This window comes from Scyliorhinus torazame, chromosome 15 (assembly GCF_047496885.1).
Source record: "Scyliorhinus torazame isolate Kashiwa2021f chromosome 15, sScyTor2.1, whole genome shotgun sequence".
In the NCBI taxonomy this organism is placed as follows: domain Eukaryota; kingdom Metazoa; phylum Chordata; class Chondrichthyes; order Carcharhiniformes; family Scyliorhinidae; genus Scyliorhinus; species Scyliorhinus torazame.
The window spans coordinates 155,069,118-155,087,483 of record NC_092721.1 but is presented as its reverse complement, the minus strand read 5'-3'; the positions used below and the strand labels follow the sequence as shown (position 1 = coordinate 155,087,483).

General features: G+C 45.8%; 1 protein-coding gene across 5 annotated transcripts in view; it reads right to left on the bottom strand.

Annotated features, from left to right (window-relative positions):
* uspl1 (ubiquitin specific peptidase like 1) overlaps positions 1 to 18,366 on the bottom strand; it is a 49,117-nt gene that overhangs the window by 17,468 nt on the left and 13,283 nt on the right. For all 5 annotated transcript variants that reach the window (XM_072476970.1, XM_072476969.1, XM_072476971.1 and 2 more), the window contains 2 exons: positions 16,696 to 17,308; positions 5,992 to 6,105 (listed from right to left, as the gene is read on the bottom strand). In XM_072476970.1, coding sequence (XP_072333071.1) covers positions 5,992 to 6,105; positions 16,696 to 17,308 — 727 coding nt within the window. The remainder of the gene's footprint in view (positions 1 to 5,991; positions 6,106 to 16,695; positions 17,309 to 18,366) is intronic.

The following is an 18,366-nucleotide window of genomic DNA, read 5'->3' as shown; positions in this document are numbered from 1 at the left end:
AAGATCCTGCAGGTTGATAGGCGGTATTCGGAGGCCACGGAGGCTGGGTTGTTGAAAGAGTGGCAGAAACTATGGAGTTCGGGCTGGTGTCGACAGGTAAGGCAGTGAGGTGATTGTGGAGGGCCAAGGCGGTAGTCTATGAGTATGGGGAGAAGGCAAGTAGGATGTTGGCACATCAACTGAGGAAGCAGGAGGTGGCGAGGGAGATCGGAAAGGGGAAGGATAGGAGAGGAAAAGTGGTCAGACCCGGTCGGGGCGAATGGGGTTTGAGGACTTTTATAAGAGGTTAAATGAATCAGGCCCCCCTGTCGGAGGGGGGCGTTTTTTTGAACAGGTTGGAGTTCCCCAAGGTGGAGGAGGACCTGGTAGAAGGGCTAGGAGCACCCATTGGGCAGGTGGGGGTGATGGAGGATATGGGGACAATGTAGACAGGGAAGGCCCTGGGCGGCGTCCCGGTAGAAGTTTATAAAAGTTTTCAGGAGACCTGGGGCTCCCTGCTGGTAAGGACATTTATGGAAAAGGGGGAGCTCCCCCCACGTTATCACAGGCCTTGATATCCTTAATTTTGAAGGATAAGGACCCGGAACAATGTAGGTCCTACCATCCGATACCACTGCTGAATGTAGACGCCACATTGCTGGCAAAGATCTTGGCCTTGCGGATTGAGGACTGTGTGCCATGGGTGATGGGGGAAGACCAGGCCGGGTTTGTGAAGAGGAGGCATGGGTCGGCTAACGTCAGACGGTTGTTAAACATTATAATGATGCCCTCGGAGGGAAGGGATGTGGCAGTCGCTACCAACGTGGAGAAGGACTTTGATAGGGTAGAATGGGAATATTTGTGGGAGGTACTGGGGCGGTTTGGGTTCGGGCAGGAATTTGTGGATTGGGTCCGGTTGTTGCATCGGGTGCCGGCTGCATCGTGGATGAGGCAGGGATGCCCAATCTCCCCGTTGCACTTTGCCTTGGCGATAGAACCATTGGAAATGGCATCAAGGGGTGGGGGTTGGAGCACAGGGTCTCGCTATATGTAGACAATTAATGCTTTACACATTGAACCCATTGGTATTGGGGGAATCAGGGACATTTTGGAGGAATTCTGCCAGTTCTCTTGGTACAAGTTAAACAAGGGGAAGAGTGAGGTCGTCCTGATCCAGGCGAGGGGGGGAAGGAGAGGAGGTTGGGCGAGCTGGCGTTTAAGATGGCAAGAGCGCGTTTCAGGTATCTGGGCATTCAGGTGGCGTGGGGATGGGCGCAGCTACATAAATTAAATTTGACACGGCTGGTGGACCAGGTGAAGGGGGATTTTAAGAGGTGGGACGTGCTCCTGCTTTCATTGGCGGGGCAGGTGCAGTCCATGAAGATGATGATGCTCTCAAAGTTTTTATTTGTGTTCCAGAACCTTCCGATTTTATTCTAAAGGCTTTTTTTTAAGGAAGATTAATGAATTGATCTCAGGGTTTGTGTGGGTGGGGAAAGCCCCACGGTGAAGATGTGGCTGGAACGGTGGGGGGGGGGGGGGGGAGACACTGGCCATGTCAAATTTCGGGACCTAACTACCTCCTCTCCACCTTGGATGGCCAATCCCCCTTCACATTCATCCCCCACCAAGAACTTCACATTCGTCCCCCACCGAGAGAGACTGGGGGCCTGAACAATTCCCGTCCATCACCACACTCTTCTTCCTGACTGAACTTGTTCAACAATTTCTCCTTTAACTTGTCTCACTCCTGCAGGTATGGCTATGGGCCCACATGGGCCTCAGTTACACTGGTCTTTTTGTGGATTATGGGGAACAGTCCTTGTTCCAGTCAAACTCAGGATCATCCCGTAACACTTTGTCCGTTACACCAATGACTGTATTGGTGTCGCTTCATGCGCTCCTCTGAATCTGCATAAATTTAGCAATTTTGCTTCCCTTTTCACCTTCATATGTTGCACCTCCAAAACGCCCCTTCCTTTACTTCTCCCATCTCCATTTTCAGTGATAGACTGACCACCAATATTCGTTACAAGCCCAGGAACTCCCACCGACTACAGCGCCTCACACCTGCAAGGACTCCATCCGAGTTACATCTGTACTGATGCTGCCACTTTTCAAAACAGCACTTCTGACATATCTGCCTTTTTCCTTAACCATAGTTTGCTCCCCTCCCTGTGGTTGACAGGCACTCAACTAGGTTGGACCCTTTTCCCACACCTGACTTCATCCCTTCCCCTCCATCCCAAAATGATGATAGGGTCCCCCTTGTCATCACTTTCCACCCTACCAGACTGCTCCTTCCTTGACACCCTAGACCACTCCTCCATCACCCCCACTCCTCTTTCCCCTTCTCAAAGCACCTTCCCTTGCAATCACAAAGGTGCAACAGCTGCCCCTTTACCTCCTCTCTCCTCCCCATTTAAGGCCCCAAACAATCCTTTCAGGCGAAGCAACATTTTACTTGCGCTTCCTTCCTTCCATTTGGTCTGTTCTATTCACTGCTCCCAATGCAGTCGCCTCTACTTTGGCAAAGCTAAACGCAGACTTTGTGGAACGCCTTCTCTCAGCCCAATCATGGCCGCAACCTTCCTGTCACTTGCCATTTAAACTCAGCATCTTACTCTCATGCCGATCCTTGCTGCTGCAATGCTCCAGTGAAACTCTATGCAAAGTGGAGGAGCAGAACCTCAGTTGCCAATTAGGCAGGTTACAGCCCTCAAGACTTGATGTTTGAGTTCAACAACTTTGGACTGACATTTCTCCTCCATCTTGGCCCTTTTAAAAAATATATCCGAAACAATTTTTGCCCCACTGCAAACAACCCATCCTCCCGTCTGCCATCTCTCACTTGTTCTTAAGTTTTGCTTTCACTGGGCACTGATCTTTATTCTCCCATTATCACGTTGATATCTAGGGTGGGATCCTCCGTCCCGCTGCACCAGTGTTCTGGTGTGACGCACCACTCCGGCAGCGGGATTCGCCATCCCTGCAGCCGGTCAATTGGGTTTCTCTTTGTGAGAGATTGTGAAATCCCTGTGCCGTCAGGAAATCCGTGGGCGGGAGTGTGCTGCCAACGAAACGGAGGATCCCGCCGGAGAATCCAGCCCCTTACCTTTATGCAACAAGTAGCATCTTCTCCTGTCATTAACGCTTCCTCGGTCTCGTGATTGACACATCTTTGCTGCAATCTCTCAAGAGTTCCCACCAATCACCAACTTTCTACCCAGCTCCAGCTGCTCCATCCCCTCTTACGCAGTGTATATTCCATCATATTTTCCCCCCTCTGATCTCTGAAGAATCATACAGACTTGAAATGTTAACTATTTTCTGTTCACATCTGCCACCAGACCAGTTGAGTTTTTCAGATTCCAGCATTGGCAGTATTTTGCTTTTACATTAGTTCGTGTTGCATTATCGGATCATGGGCCAGGGTAGGAGTGAGAAAAGTCCTACAATCAACTTCAGTATTCCCACACCATACATTAGTTATGGACGTCAGTAATTTATTCAGTACAGTCCAATTCCTCCACTCTACTTGTGTAGGCCAACAGCACAACATTGTTTATGCTTTCAGCAACTAAACTAGAAGCTAAAGAGAACTGGTACACAATAACACCAGAGTATGAATGGTACCTTCAAGGGGGAGAATATTGATGGGAGAAGGGAAAACAAGCCATTTCCAGATATGCCAAATGCTGGGAAGAGCTGATTGAGATGCATAGAATTATGAAGGACATAGAGAGGGTAGATAGACAGGAAGAAACTTTTCCCCTTAGTGGAGAGGTCAATAACCAGGGGGCACAGATTTAAGTGAAGGGAAGGAGATTTAGAGCGTAAGTGAAGAAAAACGTTTTCACCCAGAGGGTGGTGGAATCTGGAACTCACTGCCTGAAAGGATAGCGGAGGTGGTAATCCTCAATATTTTAAGAAGCATTTAGATAGGCACTTGAAATGCCAAAGCATACAAGGCTACAGAACGTGCTGGAAAATGGGATTAGATAGATACTTGATAGTCGCCATGGACAGGTATGGGCCATCTGGCCTCTTGCTGTGTTGCAAGTCTTTATGACCCTATGATTATGACTATATGCTCTTTCACCTGTTTTACATACGGTAACAGCACAAAAACAAAATTCTGCAAATTCTAGAAATACTCAACAGGTCTTGCAGCATCAGTAAAAAATATTTATGTTACTAACCTTTCATCAGAAAGTAAAAGCCAGACATGGAAAACATTTGTGCAAAGAATGTTGGGTTTGGGGGTGGGGGGGGGGGGGGGGGGGGGGGGTGGAAGGGAACAATGGGAAGAATTAAACTAGTAGAGGGAAGGCAGCAGAGATAAATGAAAGATGTGTTCATGGTGCAAGACTAAAGGAGTGATATCCTGGGGCGATATGAATGACAGATCTTGAATAACTTGATTCCCCTGAAAGCAAAGCAAAGAAGAAACAGTCCCTGCAGAATGCGGGAAAGGCTTTGCATTCCTTTTTCCTGAACTGAGGACTCCAATCCCCACCATTATTGACAGGTCCTCGACCATGTCAATTTTATTTCAATGACTGGTCATCCCTTCCTCCACCCTCTGATGGTCCCCCTTTTCATCATCTTCTGCCTCACCCGATAATCAAACACATATTCCCTCCCTTTCAGTATTCTGAAGGGATTGTTCCCTCTGGGATACCTGGCCCAGTCCTCAGACATCTCCAACATCTGCCTTCTCATCACAACTTATCATACAGGCACAGGAGATCTACACCCGCTCTTTTGCCTGCGCCCTTCCCACTGTCGAAGACCCCTTACCCTCCTTTCAGATGAAACAATGACTCACTTGTATTACTTTCAATCTGGCAATTTGTATTTGCTACTGACAATGTCATCTTAATAGTGGGGAGATCAAACAGACTGAACAACCACTCTGTGGAACACCAGTCCACCAACATGACCCCTGGGCCCTCACTCGTCTGTCCTTTTAATTCTATGATGTGGAGATGCCGGCGTTGGACTGGGGTGAGCACAGTAAGAAGTCTTACAACACCAGGTTAAAGTCCAACAGTTTGTTTCAAGCACTAGCTTTCGGAGCACTGCTCCTTCCTCAGGTGAAGGAAGGAGCAGTGCTCCGAAAGCAAGTGTTTGAAACAAACCTGTTGGACTTTAACCTGGTGTTGCAAGACTTCTTATTTTTAATTCCAGTAAGAAGTCTTACACCAGGTTAAAGTCCAACAGGTTTGTTTCAAATCACTAGCTTTCGGAGCACTGCTCCTTCACCAGAATTCACCTGAGGAAGGAGCTGTACTCTGAAAGCTAGTGATTTGAAACAAACCTGTTGGACTTTAACCTGGTGTTGTAAGACTTCTTACTGTGCTCACCCCAGTCCAACGCCGGTATCTCCACATCATGGCATTTAATTCTACATCTTTCTCCCACGGACTTCCCCGGCCAGCTGCAGTCTTCTGATGAAGCTCAAAGAGAACAGCCCCCCATCTTTTGAGTGGGCAATTTTTCAACCTGCCTGACGGAGCACAAGAGTTTGAATTTTAAACTGTAACCTTTGTTCCCCATTTCCTTTGCTGGTTTGGATTTTTCTCTTGTCTTTTTCTACTTTTATTTCTGGTGGCAGCCCATATCCTGCCATTCACATCTCCCCTAAACACATCCTTTTGTTTCTTTACTTGTCCCAATACATTTGCTTTGGCCTTTCACCATGAAACCTGTCATTTAACCTTTCTCGGCCTCCATCTAGCACAGACCTTTCCTGGTGTTCTTCCCGCCCACTCACCTTTCACCTGCTCAAAACTTATTACATTTAAACTTCCGCCAGTTCTGATGAAAGATTGTTGAGCTGAAACATTAATTCTTGTTTCTCTCTCCACAGATGCTGTCATACCTGCTGAGTATTTCTGGCATTTTTTGCTTTTATTACAATAATAGTAACCTTGTTATTGTAAATTAAACTAAAAGTGCATGTTTGTAAAACAAATATATATTTGAGACTGTATGTGCAGGAATTACCTAATTCACACTTCAGTTTTGGTTGAAGAAGCTGGAAGAGGCTCTCTCGGACATTGTTCAGTACTAATTCGATCTCAGTAAGTGTTTTGTGGGGAATCTTCCACAAGCCATTACCTACAAATGTAAGAATAGTTCAGTAAATCACCAGGAAGATAAAAGTCCCCAACATTGCTGGCAGGGAATCTAAAATTAGTGGAATTTTTACTTCTATATTGGTGACAAGAAATTGAAGTTAAATTCACTTTAAAGAAAAATTATGCAGCACGTCACAGGAAAGCATCAACATTAACATGATTACGTAGCATAGTTTGGATTTAAAATAAACTCTAATAAGCATGTACAAATTGGCCATGGAGATGGTCACAGTGAATTTGAGAATATGCTGTTTTACAACAATAAGAGTGTTATGCCATGTAGCGCATAACATACTATTTGACGTTGAAACCCTCATCCATGTCTTTATTACCCATCACTCCATAATTCTAATGTTTTCCTGGCTGACCTCCCATAAAATTGAAGCTCATGCAAAACTGCGGCCCATGTCGTAACTCTCACCAAATCTTTTTCACCCTTCTTTAGCTCAACTCAATTTTAAAATTCTCAACCTCATTTTCAAGTCTTTGTGGCCTTGTCCTCCCATCTCTAACTCTAGCCATATAAACCACTCTCTTAACTGCTCCCCAGCACCCTTCCACAAGATATCTGACTCTTTCAAATTTACCTTCTTGCACATCTCCGATTTTAATTTCTCCACCAATGGCAGCCCTGACTTCAGCCACCGAGGCACTAAGCTCTTGAATTCTCTCCTTGGAAGGGCTTTTATTAATGTTTTAAGAATTGAATGCCACATCATTCTATTATTCCATGGAATAAGTGCCATTGGTTATATATACCTTGAACCATTTAATTAACTTTTATCTCTTATCTAAAGAGATATTAATGGCACATGGAAATTGTGGGAGGATGGCCCTGGAGTGTTAGCGGTCGACCGTGACTTTAATATAGTAGAAAACAGAAATGGTGACAGCAAATAGAGAGCCTGTTTTACACAAATTTTATTTTGCCAAGATGCCACGCGAGAGGTTTGTAAGCAAAATGGTAGCTCATAGGATTGGGCAAAAAGATTGGGATAGAGTAGGGATAAATGGACCATTCTGAGGTTGGCATGTGGGGTACTGCAAGGATCAGTGCTCGTGCAATCCTAGGGCTTGGGCCCTAGCTATTCAATCTTTATCAATGACTTGGGTGTAGGGAACAAATATTTCTAAGTTTGCTGATGAATTAGTGGGAATGTGAGTTGGGACGAAGATGCAAAGAGGCATCGAGGGGATATAGACAGGGTAACGGAGTGAGAAAAAACAATGCAGCTGGAATATAATGTAAGAAATGTGAAGTTATCCACTTTGGTAGGACAAACAGAAATGCAGAGTATTTCTTAAATAGTGAGAGATTGGGAAGTGTTGATGTCCAAAGGAACCTGATTGTTCTGGTTCATAAGTCACTGCAACAAATAATTAGGAAGACAAGTGGTATGTTAGCCTTTATTGCAAAGGGATGCGAGAGCACATCTGGAGTAGTGTGTGCAGTTTTGAACTCCTTACCCAAGGAAAGATATGCTGACCACAGAGGATGTGCAGCGAAGGTTCACCAGGCTAATGTCAGGGATGGCGAGATTGTCCTATGAGGAAAGACCGAGATTAAACAAGTATTTCTCGAGTTTATATCAGAGGTGATCTTACTGAAGTGTACAAAATTCTTACAGGGCATTAGCAGGAGGGAGGTTGGCCCTAGTTCAGAGTCTGGAACCAGGGGGACACATCTCAGAAAAGGTAGGCCATATAGGTCTGAGAAGGAATTTCTTCAGTCAGAGGGTGGGAGTGGTGAATTTTTGGAATTTGTGACCTCAAAAGGGCTGTGGAGGCTCAGTCATTGAATATGCTCAAAGCAGAGGTCGATAGGTTTCTAGATATCAATGACATTAAGGGATAAGGGGATAGTGCGGGTAGATGGTGGAGGTAGAAGGTCAGCCATGATCTACTTAAATGGTGCAGCAGGCTTGAGAGGCCAAGCATCCCTATATTTCCTTTCAATATCTACTTGGAAATACAAGAATTCTACCTTGTCTTGGGATGGAAGACTGGGTGCCAGGCATAGGAAAGATGGCTGGGTGTAGTGTTATGTAGCTGTGGAATCCTGGAAGGGTCAAGAGAGGCAATTTGTAAATCTGGTAGCAGGAAGTTGGATTATAAAATTACCTTGAAAAGTCAACTGAACGTATTGGGTGTCAGAATCTGTGAACAGCAGGTAAGGTTCAAGAGGGAGGTCCAAGTGCTGAGTGCTAGCTTTGGAAGCTGGAACACTGACGGATAAATCCAGAGAGGTGCAGGATTTAGCAGTGGGATCTCCAGAGAGAATGATGGGAGAGAATTTCATACCACCTCAGGGAATTGAAGAGACGCAACAAGCAATGGGTGGGGCAAAGTTTATCAATTTAGCACCTTAAATTCTTGTGGCAAGAATTTAAAAATGCAACAAAATTAACCAATCAGATTTCAACTGGGACCATAACTTTTGACTGTTTTCCCTTCCATTCATTTTGTTTTATATCTTCAATTGGACAACAGTAAAACTACTTATGTCAGAAGCACCATTCATTGACTTAACATTTTTCAGTCTACCGTTAGCCTACTCCTGCAGACTAGCTGCTTTTCATCTTTCTCGGAATTACCCTTCTCCACAACATCCTAGTTTTGCTCAAGCCTACCCTCCAGAATAACTATCCACCTTATTTATCCAACTCTAATTCATCAACTAGACAGTTTAAGACACTCGGGTCCTTTGCTCCCAGTGATCCACCCCTCCGTCTGCTGTTTCAAGATATCTATCCATTTTAAAAAAGCACCCCTAAATCTTAAATGAACTATCACAAAGTGTTTTTTTCCCTGCGTTAATGGGATGAGGAATTTGTTGGCTAGGCCAGCATTTATTGCCCATCTGCAATCACCCTAGAGAAGATGGTGGTGAGCTGCCTTCTTGAAACGTTGTAGTTACACCCACAGAGCTGTTATAGTGTTCCAGGATTTTGACCCAGCGACAGTGAAGAAACGGCAGTATATTTCCAAGTCAGGATGGTGTGCAACTTGGGTGGGGAACTTGCAAGTGGTGGCGGCTTCTGTCCTTGTCCTTCTAGGTGGTAGTGGTCATGGGTGTGGGAAGGTGCCATCTAAGGAGCCTTGGTGAGTTGCTATAGTGCATCTTGTAGATAGCACACATTGCTGCTACTATGCGTTAGTAGTGGAGGGAGTGAATGATGAAGGTGGTGGATGAGGTGCAATCAAGCAAGCTGCTGTGTCCTGGATGCTGTCGGATTTCTTGAATTTGACGGAGCTATACTACTCCAGGCAAGTTCCATCACACCCGCGACTTGAGTCTTGTAAATGGTGGAGTCTTGCAAATGGTGGATAACCTTTGGGGAGTCAAAAGGGGAATTTCTCTGCAGGATTCTCAGCCTAGCCTGCTCTTGTATTCACAGTATTTTTGTGGTTGGTCCAGTTCAGTTTCTGGTCAATGGTAGCAGGGATTCAGCAATGGTAACGCCAGTGTATGTCAAGGGTCAATGGTCAAATGCTCTCTTGTTGGAAATGGCACTTCTGTGGCATAAATATTACTTGCTACTTATCAGCCCAAGTCGGAATATGACCAAGTGTTGCTGCATATGGACATGGACTGCTTCAGTATTAGAGGAGTCATGAATGAGGATGGTCGAGGGCAGCACGGTGGCACAGTGGGTTAGCCCTGCAGCCTCACAGCGCCAAGGTCCCAGGTTCAATCCTGGCTCTGGGTCACTGCCTGTGTGGAGTTTGCACATTCTCCCTGTGTTTGCGTGGGTGTCGCCCCCACAACCCAAAGATGTGCAGGCTAGGTGGATTGGCCATGCTAAATTGCCCCTTAATTGAAAAAAATGAATTGGGTACTCTAAATTTATTTTTTTAAATGAATGAGGTTGGTCATTGTGCATCAGCCAACATTTTCATTTCTGACTTTACGATAGAGTTACGGTCGGGCTTCCGGTGGTGTCATGTAGAAGGTCACACAAGGTCGCTCCTCCCAGGGCCGTTGTTATTTAGTCTCTATCTGCCTGGTTCCCAGGGGAATTTGGTGGTCAAATCAAGCACATCAAATGATACAAGGCACTGGTGAACGAAAATATATCAAAAGTTACAAAAAAGGCTGCTGGAAATAAGGATACAAGTGGTAGTCCTTCAACGGAGCCAGAGAGAGTGTGAGGCTCAACGGGAAGGAAGATGGTGGAGACGATCTTGGCGGATGTGGCCACTCCCATCAGTGACCAGGGTAATGGCACACAAATTCAAAAAATAATTAGATAAAAGGGCGACACATTATGGCACTGAGGACCCAGGTTCAAATCCCGGCCCCGGGTCACTGTGTGGAGTTTGCACATTCTCCCTGTGTCTGCATGGGTTTCACCCGCAGAACCCAAAGATGTGCAGGTTAGGTGGATTGGCCACGCTAAATTGCCCCTTAATTGGAAAAAAATAATAATTGGGTACTCTAAATTTATTTATTTTTAAAAATTAGATAAACATTTTGAAAGGCAAGGAAGAGATGTTATGGAAACCCTCAAAACATCTATCGAGGTGGCGCTTGGCCCGATATGGGAGAAGTTAGGAAAGACTTTGGAGGCTCTGAAAGAACATGGAGATGTGCTGAAGGTGTGGAGGTGATCTTGTTGTGGCATAGTAACCAAATTGCCTCATTGGAAGCCAGAGGTGCTACTAGTGGAGGAGAAAAACACGAGCCTGAGGGTGAAGGTCAAGGACCTGGAGAAAAGGTCGAGGAGACACTATCGTGGGGCTGCCGGAGGGGTTGGAGGGCCTGAGGTCAACTGCGTATTTTTCCCAGATGTTTGCGAATTTGTTGAGAGCGAGAATGAGAAGTAACATCTGGATTTACCAGGATGCCAGGGCAGAGTTAGCAAAGAGGTGTGCAGTCTTTAATAAAGGTGAATTCGACATTATACGAGAGCAGAATGTTTTGGAGTGGTGTACTCAGCGAGGTGGAGTTACTTATAACTTGAAAAATCATTTTCGCAATACATCAGAGGCTTTTGTCAAGGGACAAGGACATGGACTTAAATTGAAAGGGTTTGAATGAGACTTTAATTAATGGGTGTGGGTGGGAAGGGTTTGCTTGGGGATATTTCAGTATTTTGTATACATTTCTGGTTATTTGGGGTTTCTTGTTCTGTGTTGGAGGGAGGCAGGGAGTGTCCAGTGTATATGTTGTTTGGGAACGGATGATGGTCAGTGTAGTCGGAGGTAATGGTTAAGGCAGCATTATGGATAATACATGGCCCACAGTGGGATGTTGAGAATTGCAAGGCCTTTGATTTCTGTTATTCCTTTGCAGCGAAGGCAGGTGGGGGAGCTTTTTTTGGGGGGGGGGGGGGCCTGTATCCTGACCCGGGAGGGGGGGGGGGGGGAAACGGGGGTTTGCGGCTTGTTGGACCTGTTTAGACGGGTTTCAATGAGCCTAGTATGTTTGTTTAGTAGGCGGAAGGGGTTGGCGAAGAGGGGGGTAATGTTTTTCGATAGGCAGTCTGCAGGTTTTTTGAAGCAGGGCGGGGGGCGGAGGAGGTAGGTAGGGGTGCCAACAGTGGCCAGGGGGTTCTCTTTGTCTCACCATATGGGTGGGATTGCCAGCCATCTTAGGTGGGCATTGGGTCTAGGAATTTGGAGTAAGGACTGGGTAATTCCTCACGGTGAAAATTACTGTGTCGTAAGGGGGAGGCTTACTGAGAGACCGCTGATTAGACTAGTTACTTGGAACATTATAGAGGTCGGGGAAACCAGTTTGGTATGGTTCCTGCTCTGCACAAGACCACAGGAAACTACAAAAGATTGTGAAATTAGCCTCCCATCCATTGACTCTGTCTATAATTCCCGCTGCCTCGGAAAGGCAGCCAGCATAATTAAGGACCCCACGCACCCCAAACATACTCTCTCCACCTTCTTCCATCAGAAAAAATATACCAAAGTTTGAGATCACGTACCAACCGACTCAAGAACAACATCTTCCCTGCTGTCATCAGACTTTTGAATGGACCTACCTTCTATGAAGTTGATCTTTTCTCTACACCCTAGCTATGACTGTAACATTATATTCTGTAGTCTCTCCTTCCTTCCCTATGTACGATATGCCTTGTCCATATAGCATGCAAGAAACAATTTTCACTGTATGCTCATACATGTAACAATAATAAATCAAATCAAAAAGGTAGAGAGTTTTCTCTCACCTTAAGAACTTTGTGGGGGGGGGGGGGCGGGGGAGAGAGAAAGAGATCCATGGCAGTTTATGCACCCTGGGTGTAAGGAATTTTCGATTTGCCCCCGCCCCCCCCCCCCCCCCCAGTACAAGTATACTATGGGATAGTCTTTTTCCCCCAAGTCTCACCTTCCTGGGGAGGAAGACCGAGTACTTGCCGATAGTCATCTCAGACAATGCTCCACATTTAGTGGACTTGGTATCAGAGGTAGGTGTGGCAGAGCCCCCAGCATGAAGGCTGGATGTGGGATTATTAGCGGACATGGGTTTTGTGGACGGATATCAAAAGGTTATAAACGGGTAAGTGGGTTTAATGGCAATGGGTTGGTCTTGCCCTCCATTCCGTGAAGGCCTTGAAAGCGGTGATTAGACGGGAGATTATATTCCCACTGTATATAGAGGGGCATGGTAGCACAAGTGGTTAGCATAGTTGTTTCACAGCTCCAGGGTCCCAGGTTCGATTCCAGTCTAGGGTCACTATCTGTGCAGAGTTTGCACTTTCTCCCCGTGTCTGTGTGCGTTTCCTCCGGTTTCCTCCCAGTCCAAAGACGTGCAGGTTAGGTGGATTGGCTATGCTAAATTACCCTGTGTCCAAAACGTTTCGGTGGGGTTACTGGGCTACAGGGATAGGGTGGAGGTGTGGGCTTAGGTAGGGTGCTCTTTCCAAGGGCCGGTGCAGACTCGATAGGCTGAATGGCCTCCTACACTGTAAATTCTATGATTCTATATTGCACAAAGCATATATGGATTGGGAGGCTAGAGAGGAGCCCAGACGTTGGTGGGTAACATTCTGGAAGGGGACTGCAGACACTCAAATGACCCAATCCCGGAGCTCCTGGCAAGCAAGAAGCTGCTGCAGATGCAGTTTGATCTGTTGTCTACAGATATGATACAGCAGATGCAAACAGGCAAGGCCCCTGGTCAGACGGGTTCCCGGTGGAGTTTTACAAGATGTTTGCTGGACAGTTGGTTCCGTTACTGGTAGGGATGTTTGAGGACTCTTTAGCATGGGGTTCCCTTCCTGCAATGCTGGTACAGGCATTGATTGCCCTTCTGAAAAAAGACAAGGACCCTGTGGATTGCAGATCATACCATTCTATTTCATTACTTAATGTGAACGCCACAGTATTCGCAAAGGTGCTAGTGCAGAGGTTGGAACCCGGTCTTTCTCAGGTGATTGGGGTTGATCAGACGGAATTTGTTATGGGCCGGCAATTGTAGTCCAATTTGCAGCGATTGCTAAATGTGGCTCTTTCCTCGTCTGGCGGGCTCAATCCAGAGGCAATTGAAATGCCGAAAAGGCATTTCACAGGGTAGAATGGAAGTACCTTTTTTGCGGAGGTTCTGGCTGACTCCAAGTTTGTGTCATGGATACGCCTGTTATACAAGTCTCCTTTGGCTAGTGTTCGCACCAACATCACAAGCTCAGGACTTTCAATTAAATAGGGGAACGGGACAGGGGTGCCCTATGTCTCCCCCCGCCCTCTTGCTTGCACTGGCGATTGAGCCTTTGGCCATCGTTTTTGAGGGCTTCGGGGCCAAGTGAATGGGGAGACTTAGATGAGGGGTGGAACATTGGGTGCATCCCCGTTTGCTGACGATCGTTTACTTTATGTGACGGACCTGGTGCTCACTATGAGCGATAGAATGGAATTGCTGAGGAGCTCTGGCTCCTTTTCTGGATATATATAAAATCTGGAGAAGAGTGAGTGTTTCTGGTGAACCCCCACCCACCACCCAGGGAGGGGAGCCAACCTGGTGGTGCTACCATTTTGCTTGGCCGAATCCAGTTTTAGGTACCTGGTGGTCCAAGTGATTCGAGATTGTGTCCGACTTCGTAAACTAAATTATACTAACTTGCTAAGTAGAGGCAAGACTGACCTGCAAAGGTGGGATACCTGTCCCTTGCCTTTGGCAGGCAGGGTACAGTTGATCAAGATGAACATTCTGCCACGATCCCCCCCCCCCCCCCCCCCCCCCGGCCAGTTTTCCTTCCCAAATTTTTTTTTTTTTTTTTTTGCGAGGGTCGAGAAGTTGACATCATCCGGAGGATTCATAGGACAGTCCTTCAGAAGAGATAGACAGTAGTTGCCAAACCTGAAATTTTAATTATTGGGCAGCTAATGCAGAGGTGTTGGGTTGGTGTAGTGATCCGGGGGCTACTTGGGTGCAGGTAGAATCAAGGTCATATAGGGGATCTGGTCGGGGACATTAGGCACGATCTCGCTCCAGTTCTCACTGACTGAATCAAATCCAGTGGTTGTTTCCACTTTGTAGATATGAAGAAAATGTTCACAACATTTTATACTGGGGTCAGTGTCGAAGGTGACTCCCATCTGTTGAATCATGTATTCGAGCCAGCGAGATTAGATGCCATTTTTTTTTGAGGGGGGGGGGATTGGAGAGAAAAGGTCAGGGGAAAGTGGCACTTCCGGTATTTTGTCGCAAAATTCAGTGTCAGTGCAGGGGGTTAAGGCTGGGTGGGAGGGGGAGTTGGACCCATATTGGATGATGAGGTGTGAAGTGAGGCCCTTTGCCAGGTGAACTCCATGTCCTCATGCACAAGGCTTCGTTTGATCCAGCTTAATGCAGTGCTTAGCGCACACCTGACCAAGTCTAGAATGAGTATTTTTGTTTTAGGGGTGGAGTGTTGTTCAGGAGGTCTGGTTAATTACACGCACATGTTCTAGTCTTGTCCCAAGCACTTGGGTTTTTGGGTCTCCTTCTTCTTCAGTAAGTCGCAAATTCTGAAGATTGAGCTGGAGCTCTGCCCTTTAGTGGCCTTATTTGTGGTGTATGGCCTGTCGGAGGTGCTGACGGATGCGGGGCAGATATTCTGGCCTTTACCGCACTGATTACCCAGAGGAGAGTTCTGCTAGAATGGAGGTCTCCAGCTCCACCCAGTGCCTCGGTATAGCTGGGAGATCTGATGGGAGTTCTTAAACCTTGAGAAAATTAAGTATACTGTGAGGGGAGCAGTCAAGCGGTTCTAATCGGAGATGGTAGCCTTTTATTGTTTATTTCAAGAAATTGGTCACCATGAGTTGATAAAAAGGGGGGGGGAGATTTAGATTTTGTAAAGGGGGGTTTTATTTTTCTGGTTGATGTATGCAAATTTGTTTTTGTCTATTTTGTATTTCAGAAATTGAAAAACAATTAAAATATTTTTTTAAAATATCAAATTCTGCATTTAAGTTTCAAGTTCCCCGTGTTTGCGTGGGTTTCGCCCCCACAACCCAAAAGATGTGCAGGGTAGGTGGATTGGCCACGCTAAATTGCCCCTTAATTGGAAAAAATGAATTGGGTACTCAAATGTTTTAATTTTTTTTTTAAAGAAAAGTTCCTTTGGTTGCTTTGTCTCGTGCTGAACCAAAGATTAATATTAAATTAAGGGTGGCATTGTGGTTAGCACTGCTGTCTCACGGCACCGAAGACCCGGGTTTGATCCAGGGTCACTGTCCGTGTGGAGTTTGCTTATTCTCCCCGTGTCTATGTGGGTCTCACTCCCACAACCCAAAGATTTTTTAAAATAAATTTAAAGTACCCAATCATTTGTTCCAATTAAGGGGCAATTTAGTGTTCAATCCACCTACCCTGCACATCTTTGGGTTGTGGAGGCGAAACCCACGCAAACACGGGGAGAATGTGCAAACTCCACACGGACAGTGACCCAGAGCCGGGATCAAACCTGGGACCTCGGTGCCGTGAGACAGCAGTGGTAACCACTGTGCCACCGTGCTGCCCTCCCACAACCCAATGATGTGCAGGCTAGGTGAATTGGCCACGCTAAATTACCCCTTAACTGGAAATTATTATTATTATTCTTTTTTAAAAGATTTACTTTTAATTAAAAAGTCTCAATCTCGATCTGCCAAACAATCAAACAGACAATTTCTGAATTAGAATTGGGCACCACTTCCTCGCTTAATCACCCCGAAGTGTCAACCACGATTTTGTACCGATCCCCAGAAACAGCTTTTTATCCATAGCATTCTGACTCAAGACTAGATTGCTTAACCACTTCTCAAAGAATGGCACTCAAGTCAGAATTCTAAAAAAAACATCTTTAGTAAAAATGCATTGACACAAATATAAATCTCTATATTGTACTTAATTGTGATGAAGAGTTTAAAGGCTTATTTTAAACATAACTCTTCTCTGTTCCCCAAAAAAGGATGATCAGAGATTTAGGTTTTGTTGGCATGGGGCGCAGATAGTGACAGGAATTTTCTTGGACAGGATTAGCATTTCAAAGCAAGTGGTGACAAGTAAACAGCAATGCAAAATATTAGTTCACATCCTTAAATCAGATGCTTCTGTACTATAATGTAATATAGAACACTAGGTATCAGCTCCTACCTTTGCTATGAATTTGGCAGTTGGATACTAGTGTGCATGCCTGATCATATTCGGTGCATAGTTTCTTAACTGGAGATTCCATTTCTGTTCCTAGATTAGGTACGACTTCTCTTATCACTTTCAAGTGGACCAAAGTTGTCAATATGCAGTCTAGCCAGCAGAGAGCAGACATGTTCTTCCACTGAAGATAGAACTGTTCAACCTCATGTGGAACTTCCAATCTAGCCTGATCAAATTCGGTTGGTGGCTCCTTTCTCTTACCACATAATTGACTAGGTACCACAAGAATTGGCTTGTCTGGGACAACCATGCCATTTCTTTCACTCGAATTAACTGACTTATGATTGCTTCCATTTTCAGAACAAGGGACAATACTGTCGATTCTATTTAAGCTAGTTCCAAATGGCTGAAATGCAGCATCCTTGGGTGCATCACTGGAACCATTCCAAATGTCTTTATTATTACAATTAGAAGTTTTCTGTCGTTTTACATTCTGTTTACATAGTGGAATTAGTGAATCAGATCCACATGTGCTCTTCACAACTGATGGTCGAGGTAAGGTGGGTGAAATGAGGATCTCACTCAACGGTTTACATCCCAAGGGAAAGACACACTAAAAAAGATTTGAAGAAGATATTCAGTTAAAATCAGAAATATAATTATTGGTCAAACAAATACAAACATTGTCTTTGTCCGTCTAGTCTAATGCTGAAAGTGCCACAAACATGTTACAATTACGTAACTAGAAAACAGGACTGTTTATCTAAACAGCAGATGAATGCCAGAGGAACCATGTAAGAGACAAGACCCATGAATTCCATTGTGTGTGTCTGTCTAATGAATTACTAGCAGTTTAATGTAGTTTCACTGTAACATTGGTGATGAATTGGGCTTGTAAGAATTCCAGTGACGGATGTGCTGAGCGGACGCACATCAGATGGCTCTCCTCCCAACCAGAACCAAATAGGCACTTTAAGGTGAATTTTACCCGAAAAATCGAAAGCAAATCAACCTGAACGGAGGAAAGAAAACAACCTCAAAAACAAATGCCTGCAAACAGGGGGTCGAAGTGACGGCAGGAGTGGCAGAAAGGGCCACGAACAGCAAGCGGACGAACCGGCGGATCCACGAGGTGAGCGGATCCCGGCCACCCAAGAGAGGGAGACCATCGACCTGAACATCAACCTCCCCCTCACCACCTGGAGACCATTGGAAGACCTTCCTCAAGAAGGAGCTGGCCGTCATGAAAGAGGCATGGTCATCTTACAAAAAACAATCAACGGGTTGGGGCAGAATGTGGAGGCGCAGGAGACGACGATCCACGACCTGGAGAGAACCTCGGCGGACCAGCGCATCAGGATTGTCACTCTGAAAGCAGAAGTCAAAAGATTGGTGGCAGCCCAAGGGAGTCTAAAGGGGAAAGTCGAGGACCAGGAGAACAGGTCGCGAAGACAGAATGTTCGGATTGTGAGCCTGCCAAAAGGCATCGAAGGTAGAGACCAGGCAGAATACATCGCCCAAATGCTGGGCAACCTAGTCGGGAGACAAACTAGAGCGAGCACATGGGAAGGACACAACATCCGTATTTACCAGGACATTGGGACAGATCTGGCAAAACACAGGGCCAGGCAAAGTCGGCGCTATACAAAAATGGGGAGCGATTTGGCATGC